We start from the raw sequence: 9,748 nt of genomic DNA, 5'->3' as shown, positions 1-9,748 counted from the left end.
GGAAATCATTTGTCACGTCCAGAATGTTTTCCTTCTCGAATAACTTTCTTTCTTTCTTTCTTTCTTTCTTTCGTTCTTTCTTTCTTTCTTTCTTTCTCTGTAATTGTTAATAAATAAAATGCACAATTTACTGGTCAGTGAAAGAAAAAATATAGAAAGAGATGTATGCATAGATAGATGTAGGCCTACACATATCTATATCTATCTATACATCTATACTTATTATCTTTCTCTCTCTCCATATATACATATATGTATATATACAGTTTATACAGGAGGCTATGGCAGGAAGCTAACAGTTAGCATTTGGAGGATCCAGCCAGTATCCAGCACTCAGTAACAATGAGAGGAAGAATGCACCACTACTGTCCTACAGAACAGCTGGGGGGAAGTGAAATTATATCACATTCCCAAAATAGAGGAACTACCACTTTAACCACCACAGCAGTTTATTCATTCCAAAGCTTCAGGGTAGTCTTTGTACTGACAAGCTTAGTACCTGAATAAATAACCAAAATAACCTCACCACATTATCACACAGTATTTAAGTAAACTGGTGGCAAAAACAAGCAAAATGAGTTAAAAATCTGATTCCAGAGATGAGTGTGTAAAAAAATGGGGAAAAAATTCTAAAACTTTGAGAGAAAAATTAAAGAGATACACCTAATTATTATATAAGCCCAATCCTAAACTCATTTTAGGTTGAGAGTTGTGGTTTGGCCAGGAAGTGAAAAATGTAGTTTGGTTTGACACCTACAACATCGTGGCAAGTAGCAAGCTTCAATCTCATATACAAAAAAAAAAAAAAAAAAGAAAGAAAGAAAGAAAGAAAAGAAAAGAAAAAAGAAAAATATGACTGGGAAATGCATCGTCATCACCCCCAAAAAAGAGAAGTGACACACACACACATCCCCTTTATTATATCAAAAGTTGAGAGATAAATCCTTTACTACCCCATCATTGCCCTGTGAATCTGAACAAGTGAAAAGCTGAACTGCACACCATGCATGTCGATCATGTAAAAACAATCTCAAGTCCTTTGTATGAAAGACCACACAATCGAGTCAAGTTAACTGCAAACCTTTTATATATTTAATGATGACCATACATTTTTAAACACTGTAACATGTCTTGAAAGAATACTAAAAGGCAAAATATTTACTTTGGCTGTGAAACCTACAGCTAGTGCCGATTACTTCCACACAGCTACACATACAAACACGTTTATCTGCTGTTGTTGTTGTTGTTGTTTTTTCTTTACATTTTTTTTTTTTATTATTTTTTTTTTACAATTCCTCGCTCTTAAATTAAGAGCAAAGGATTCAAATAAAAAGGGATGTTATGCCACAGGTTTCAAACTGCAAAATGCTGGGGGCATAGGTCAACCTGTGGCACTGCAGGATTGGGCCGTGTATGTTCAAAGAGTTGCCTGAAAACACTTGTAACTGCATGCTGAGACGATATTCATTTGACCGGTCTGAAATTCACTTCAGGTCTGAAAGCAAGCCACAGGGTATTTAACCTTACAAGTGAATGTCAGGCAGGTAGACTAGACCCTGGCTTAATGATACACAAATTGGATATGTGTGTTTTTAAGAGCCGGGTGTTATCATACAGACAGGATACAAAAACTGGGAACAAATGAAATACACACTTGCATGGTGAAATTGGGTGTTACTTGTGGAATTTTAAATTCTGGTGTGCAGGTATCCATTTTAATTCATGTTCAATTGTACATCCACTCAGCCAGAAAGGCTCTGATATGTACACATCCACTTCTTGTTGATGATAAAAACACCCAGCACATGTTATCAGGAAGAAAGGTGTTGTGCCAATACTGTGTAGCAACATAGAAAATTTACAACAGGACAAAAGTAGTTTCAAAGCAAATCTGTGGGATTTGTTCTTAGGGCATGTTGGAGGAGGAAATAAATAATCCTATGTAGTGTGACAGAAATCAACAACAGTGTCTTCATGAAGTGCCATGGTAGGTGCAGGCTTAGGATGGTCTTGCACTACAAGATTTCAAAAGTAAGTATCAGAATTTACCAGGTGTAATTATACCATGTAACTACATTTTTCTCCCCTGTCATTACTTTCACAGAACAGCTCTCACAAAGCTGGTTAGAGCTTCCCATCGGCAAACAGCACTGACAGTCTAATTCAAAGGGATTCTTGAGCATTCTGAATTTTGTCCAGTTTTTGCTTGATTTGGCATTGTTAGTATCATTCAAGAGAAGCAGTGCCAGTAGCAGCAGGCTGGCTTGCCAACTTGTGAGTTTTATCAGTGTTTCCTAACATTGAATTTTAGCAGGTCCCCCTGGTGATATCCCTCGTTAATTAAATTAATGTGTGGTAATGAGATCCTCTTGACTTACAAGGCGTGGGAACGAGATTTGGCAAGAAATCTGTTTTGAAAGAAAAAAAAAACAGCATTCCTCTCTTTCTTCCCTCATAGTTAAATTCATTACAAGTCAATGAGCTAGGATCTCAGTTTTAATAACCTAGCCTTTAATAGTGTGGCTTTGCATGGCACAAACAAGACAAGAGGACTCAGTGCACATGGCTTTCAACTGATTTCTTTGTTATGTTGGTAGAGGTTACAGTGACATGCTACTGTCACTTCCAGAGAGAACAGAGCTGGCACTGCCATGATCTGATCTTTTTTTCAACATTTACTACACAAAGTCTGGGCTGTTAGGATTAAAATGTCTGGGAAAGGCAATGAGCATTTACTTAACAGGTGACTGATCAACCATCTGTTCATTATTAGCCTACTCGTCCAATCAAGCCCTCAAAATCTCTGTTGATGTTCTGTTTTTGTTTTCCAATTTGGTGCTCTGTAGCTTCTCGAGGTTGTCATCACGAGCCACACCCGCAGGCCCTGACACCGCTGACTGCTGGGGCCACTTTGTGGCTTCCAGTAACACATTGTTTGGAGCATGGTCACATGGTTTCGCAAGTCAAAATAAAAGTGAACTCGATGGATGAGCTGGAAGAGTCAGGTTAAAACAGTGCTCAGCAAGAGATTTAATCAGGATATTAAAAGCTAACGGGCTTGTGTCAATCCCAACATGCAATCAATAACCGTCCCACCTGATCTTGTTACCATGTGGACTTGAGGGGTTGAAGCAATATAATAAGAAGCTCATTCCCACAACTTTGTAAACTGACGCCACAATTTAATGATCTTGTTCCTGCTCAACTTACTAAGTGAACATAACCCTATAGCGTATAAACACACTAAATCACATATGGCAGAAAGGTCTGTGGACTGCCCTGCAAAGGCGGAAACTTTCATCTAGGTTGTACCTTTGGCAACAGCCGAAAGTTCCAAAAGTCACATGGGAACCTTTCCACTGACACCTGATGAAAACTCCTCCCTGTGACATCTCTGATTGGGCAAGGCCAGAGAAGCAACGTGGCTGGAAGTTTCCAGACACAGCCTGTTTGTGTTGTTCACTTAAACCAAGACCAACTAGCTGCAAACTGGGCACTAGTACTGCTCTTTGGTTTTTATGGTTTTTGGAAGGAATGCTAAAATGCCGTTGTAAAGAAACTAAAGGACAAATGCTGTACTTTTTTCCAACAATTTGTCCACCAAATCAAAATTCCAGTGTTAACTCAGTGTTGACTCAGAGTCAGTAGAAAGACTTGACCAGGTAGCCTCTGTGGTCGCCTGATGGCGAGCCTGTAACGGCTCAGAAGAATGTTTTTTTGATCCAAAATGTAACAATAAAACCGAAAAATATTGGGAGCGTCTGTAGTGTTACAAGTCTTTCTACTGAATCTGAATCAACGTCTCTGAGACTCAGCGCCTAAAAACAGATGTGCATGTGTGCTTGTTGACTGCTTTGACTTAAGTTTACTTACGAAGTTACAAGAACCTAAGAAAATAAAATCCAGCAGACAGAGTAAAATTCAAAATGTCAAGATTTCCCTAGAGTTCCATGCCTGGGTGTAATCAAAATGCTCTAGGTGTGAGATCACAGCTTCCACCTGCTCAGGTCCCATGTTGCTCTCAACACCATGACACACGGCCGGTGGAGATGGACAATACTACCCTTAGCAGGGATGGGAACTGTCAGCAGGTACATACATTACCGTAGCAACAAGAGTCACAGAGTAGGCTATAAACGATAAATACATTATAAAAAAATATTGCTCGACATAGGTGATGGTGAAAGAGCGCAAAATTTTTGCGCATGGAAATGGGACAGGACAATATGGTGAGCAGGGGGTCGGACAGGATGTCACACAACTGGGGGTGTTGTGAGTGGAAGTGGTTTCAATCAGTGAATTCCTACCTACTCACACATTTTAAATTCCTCTGGGTAACAGTGTCACCTTTAAATGTAAAAATGTACTGCTAGTGTTCAACATGGATTGAAGCCATCAGATTCTGATGAGATGCTACATTGTTCAAATAATGTGGAGAACAAAAGTGGATGTTAACTGTATCTGTGCATATTCTCATTTGTCCAGGTCATAGGCATCTCATGGAAACTGAATCAGGTCAACTGGACTTTAGTTACATGTCTAGAAGACGTTTCCCCCCCTTATCCAAGTGGCTTCATCAGTCCACGCTGTTCACTAGACTAGACTGGTTAGTCTAGTCTAGTGAAGTCTAGTCTATAACAAAGTCCAGTTGACCTGATTCAATTTCCCTGAGATATGTTAACTGCCCTTGTTTAGCTTGGACATGATATCAAGGTAATGTGTACATATATCACTTTGGAAGAACATTTGACCCTTTTAGAGGGTTGGAAAGACAACCACCAAACGTAGCCTTGATGAAGGTCCCCTGTTACCTTGAACTTCAGTTTTATCAGACGGAGAGTTTTGGGGGGTTTGTTTCTGTTTGAACTCACACTCCAAACACATTTGCCAGTCAAAGCAAAAAAAAAAAAAAAGAAAAAAAAGTGGTAAGCAAAATATGAATCTCTCAGAGCTCTTCCTCATGCAATTGAAGAGACTTGTACAAATCATTGGGACCATTAACAAGCTGGCTGGAGTCATAATTCTAACAAATGTCCAAATTGTGACACGTGCTTTTCAGAGGTAAATGCAATTATTGATAATATGGGTTATCTCTCAAGGTGGTGATGGATTTCTAGACAGATGAAAGTAAATGCTCTTCCAAAGTGAAAAGTCACTTAAAATCAGTCACACAGCAGGAAACAACAGAGCTTAAACTCCATCTCAGACGTCACCATGATTGTAGGGAAATATCTACATCTAAAGATCTAAACATTGGCGTCCCTATAGTGCAAGAAATGAAATCTTGTAGTGCAAACAGTCCTAAATAAAATTAATGAAAAAAACTAAACTAAATGAAATGGAAGTCTGGAGGTGTGGATCTGGCTTCAGAGGTCACTCTAGGATAAGGCATGGCTGGACTTATGTTCACTTAAGGGGCTTAACATCATGTGGTAAGCACACTGAAAGTGCATTTTACATCAATTTTGTAACACAACTCCATTGTTACTTGAGGGCCGCAGAGCTGTCTAGTGACTATTGTTCAAATTTTAGTTCACACGGGTTCACCAAATGGCTGGCGGAAATTTGCACTGATCACTGTGTGCTGCCATCACCAGCAAAACCGACCCAACATAAACACCAACCCTTTCCTCCATTATCACTTAAGGCTCCTGCAGACTTCCCGTGAAGTCACCGTTGCAACAGCTTCCCATGGCGCAAAGACCCAAAACACGGCAGTGAGGCGAGGGAGCAAACTTTAGCGTTTGTTTTTTCCAGATTGCAGACCATCGTCTGTCAGCTATTGCACCAAAAACTGGTGATGTCACAGTCGCATTAAATTCCTGCAAAATGACGAAAAAAATCATTCCTGTCTCTTGTTTGCAGTTGAAGTCACTGCAGTTCTCCTGTTCATTGTGATGAGACATTTACCTGACTCAAGCAAAACTGTGACCTATGATGTATTTGAATACTTTATTAGAATGCAGTAAAGCTCACCTACACCTGAGCTGCTCTAAATACTGCACTTTATTGCAGGAGAAAAAAGACATTTCACGGACCATGTTGACAATGGTAATATGTATTGCATAGGCTAAATAGCTCCCATAAACAATCACCTGCAAAATGTCTTTGTTGTAGAGACGTCGCGGCCTACCTCAGCAGTGTGGGGTGGAAACACACGGCGTCATGCACTGCGTGGGAATGTATTGTCAGGGCCGAGGTCACCGGTGTGTCGGCGCGTCGCAACGGTGACTTCAAAACAACTATGTGACCAGCTTGAGCCATCATCTTGTGTGTTTGGGTACCTGCAATTCACTGGGTAGGTTGTCACCACATTGACCTGTTTGTGACAAATGGATGGATTATATTTTACTTTTAGAGCACAATCTCTGCTTATGTGAGAGTGCCTAACAGGGAAAATCCACCCGAAAACAGAATTCACATATTACTGCTATGATCTTGGAAAAGTATCACTTCTAAGTGTGGTGACATCACAGGTTACAGCCTTGGTTCTTATTCTACCTTTGAGAGAGAAGTTATTAACTTAACCCTCTCATACTGTGGCAAAAAGATGCATGAATTCCCTTTTAAAGGGATTTGGATTTTTAATACTAACACTTGGGGCCTAGTTAGTCCGTCCTTTACAAGGATGCGATCCAGACACCAAACTCCTCTCCATGCACTTCAGCCACTCCCACAACTCTCTGTCATTCAGTCTTACAGGCCGCACTGCGACTGCTGCCGGTGGCGGCGGACGCTGCACATCTGACTGAAGGACTGTCCGCAGCGCGAGCAGCTGTAGGGCTTCTCCTGGGTGTGGACAGTGCGGTGCCTCTTCAGGTGGCTGGAGGAGATGAAGCTCTTGCCGCACAGTGTGCATCTGTAGCGCCTCTCCCCAGAGTGGATGAGGAGGTGGACCCGCAGGTTGTTGGGCTGGGCGAATCCCTTCCCGCAGTGTGGGCAGCTGTAGGGTCTCTCCCCTGTGTGCACCCGCTGGTGCAGCTCCAGGGCGGCTGCACTGGGGAAGACGCGCCCACACACAGTGCACACCATGGGCTCTTTAGTTGCAGTGCCACCAGCCCTGTACGGCCGCCTTGGGCTGGTCGTCGTGGCAGAGGGAGGAGCTGGAGGGGGAGGAGGTGGAGGAGGTGGCGGTGGAGGTGCAGCTACAGCGGCGGCCGCAGCAGCGGCAGCTGCAGCCATGTCAAAGGAGGCAGCAAAAGCCGCCATTTCGTGAGCGCCGCCTGGGAAGAGCATGGTGGGAGGGCCATCTAGGCTGTCCCCTCCTCCCTGTGTCGGAAAGGAGGCAGAGGGGTGGCCAGTTTCTGCATTCCCCAGGCCCAGCTGTGCCACGGCAAACGCTGCCCCAAGATGGCTGACCCTCTCCTGCATCCAGGCAAGGTCGAGGCCGAGGCTGTTGAGGCGGTCGGGGCTGGGCTCATCTGAAGCTACGGGCGCCGTCAGCTGAGAAGACTGATGTTCATCTTCCACGGCTTCGTCCATCTGGATCTCTGGCTTCAGAACGACATCCGTTAAGCTCGCTCCAGCTGCCACATCCCCACTGGGCGCTGTTAGACTGCTGCCAAGAGGCTTGGCGGCCTTGCGTTTTGCTCGAGGCCTGCAGGTCAGGTCCATCGTGGCCTCAGTGGGGGAAGAGGAGGCCTGGGGAGTGGAGGAGGCAATAGTGGTGGCACTGGTGTCAAGAGCAACATCACTGGGGTTGGTTTCCTCACTGGGCTCTAGGGCTGAAGGAAGAGAGACAGATGTTAAGGAAGCACAGTGGGGTTAAAGGTGCAATTAAAGAAATGTGTCATCACACAACATAATTTATCTAAAGAAAAACATAGGCATTATTGCTTTGCAGTTAACTCGCCAAGGTTTAAAAAAGGACAGAGAATGTGAGACGGAGTTGAAGGGGATTAATATAAATTCTGCACTTAAGGAAATCAACTGCTATTAATAAATCATAAATTCAAGAAAGAATCTAGGCCAGATATGACTGAGGATACTCTCCCTAATAATTCACCATCAAGTAAAAAAAATGTCATGCTTTCCCTGCCTATTAAAACATGTAGTTGGCCCACTTAAATGCTTTTCAGTAAAATGAAATTCATATGTGAAATGTAGTGCTTTGTTTTCTTTCACTGCCTAAAAAATGAGTTTTCCTCACTAAGTCATCTGAAGGGGTTACAATGTTTTGTAGTGTGACAGCTTCACATAACTATTTGCATCACTTCTACTTTGGGTTCATGCTTCATTAAATGTAACATTTGTACCATTGACTTTAGTGCAATTCCATTTATCTCCATATTTTTTTAAAGGCACCAACAATGAAAATGGGATTTTTTTTTTTTTTTTTTTTTTTCAGAAATAATTTGAGTATATGCAATACCCTGTGCCAAGTTACCACCAGTTCTTAAAAAGCCTTCCCCTTTGATTATGGGATGATATTTTCTACAGCCTATGAATATCTCTTTTGGGGGATGTGTTAAATCTGTGGGTATTTCTCTGATTTCTCAAAATGCCCTGAGGAGCTGCTGATCTACTTTTCTTGAATGTCTGAAATATCTCTGATGTGTTTCCACCCCATGACTGACTGGCTTTAACCGAGCCAAAATGCTCCAGACACACAGCCTCATTCATGCACCAACACTATCAACATTGATAAATATTCTTAACACACCTAAAACCCTGAAGGGGTACACACTTCTCCACAAACAAGTATGGGTTTTCTATATTTAAAGCAATATCTCTAGGGTTAGTGGATGAAATTCAACTTGGTTGCTAAAAGTTGCATGTTGGGGGGGCAATTTGAGTAATTAGCATAATGAGCTCATTAATCACCCAAAACTGGAAATGGCTATAATTTTGCTTCTATTTACGAGGCAAAGGTGATCTAAGATTCTAAATCCATGTTTGTGATGTTCATAAATCCATCCATTACCATGGTGCAGTCATGCAACCTTTCCTGATTATGAAATTTGCATTATGTAAAACCAGGTCAAAATCAGGAGCAGGCTATATTTTGGCTTGTAGTCAACTTAGAAAGTTGTCCTTAGAGTCTAAGTCTATGGTTTGATGTCCAGAAATCCAATTCTTTCCATAACTAAATCATGTAATCTTTCCTCATCGGCATGATTTGCATAAATTATGGAGCCTGCTAATTAGACACAAACCAGGAAATAGTTATATTTGTGCTTTTAGCCCATTTAGAAAAGTGACCTTACAATGTAAGTCTATGTTTTGATGTCAATAAATGAATCTGCTGCTATAACTAAGTCATGCAACGTTTCCTTATTAGCATAATTTGGATCTACATCCATTTAAAACGCACATGGTATTTGATATTACTTTGATATTCCTATTCTTATTATGTTACTTTCTGGACATCACAATCATGGATTTAGAGTCTTAGATCACCTTTCCAAGTTAACTAGAAGCAAAATTATAGCCATTTCCAGTTTTGGGGGATTAATTATCTCATTATGCTAATTACTCAAATTGCTCAACGTGCAACTTCTAGCAACCAAGTTGAATTTTATCTACTAAGCCTGACCAGATAACACTGTACTCATAAAAGTTCACAGGAAACACCATTGCTGGATGCAGGAAATTTCCAGTAAAATAATGATATTGGTGGATAAACTATATTGTTATAATCTATATTGTTTTCAACCAGTCTGTTATCATGTTACCCCACGTCAATGCTTAATGTCTCCGACTGTGAGATTCTGCTCTGGTCACTTCACACTGCATTATCCCCATTCTT

At 41.5% G+C, this 9,748-nt stretch overlaps 1 protein-coding gene across 1 annotated transcript in view; it reads right to left on the bottom strand.

Moving 5' to 3' along the window:
- Nucleotides 1-1,069: 1,069 nt before the first annotated feature.
- LOC115362585 (uncharacterized) overlaps nt 1,070-9,748 on the bottom strand; it is a 34,426-nt gene continuing 25,747 nt past the window's right edge. The window contains exon 14 of the mRNA XM_030056561.1: nt 1,070-7,724. Coding sequence (XP_029912421.1) covers nt 6,697-7,724 — 1,028 coding nt within the window. The 3' untranslated portion in view covers nt 1,070-6,696. The remainder of the gene's footprint in view (nt 7,725-9,748) is intronic.

This window comes from Myripristis murdjan, chromosome 1 (assembly GCF_902150065.1).
Source record: "Myripristis murdjan chromosome 1, fMyrMur1.1, whole genome shotgun sequence".
NCBI lineage: Eukaryota > Metazoa > Chordata > Actinopteri > Holocentriformes > Holocentridae > Myripristis > Myripristis murdjan.
This window is presented reverse-complemented; position numbering and strand designations above follow the sequence as displayed.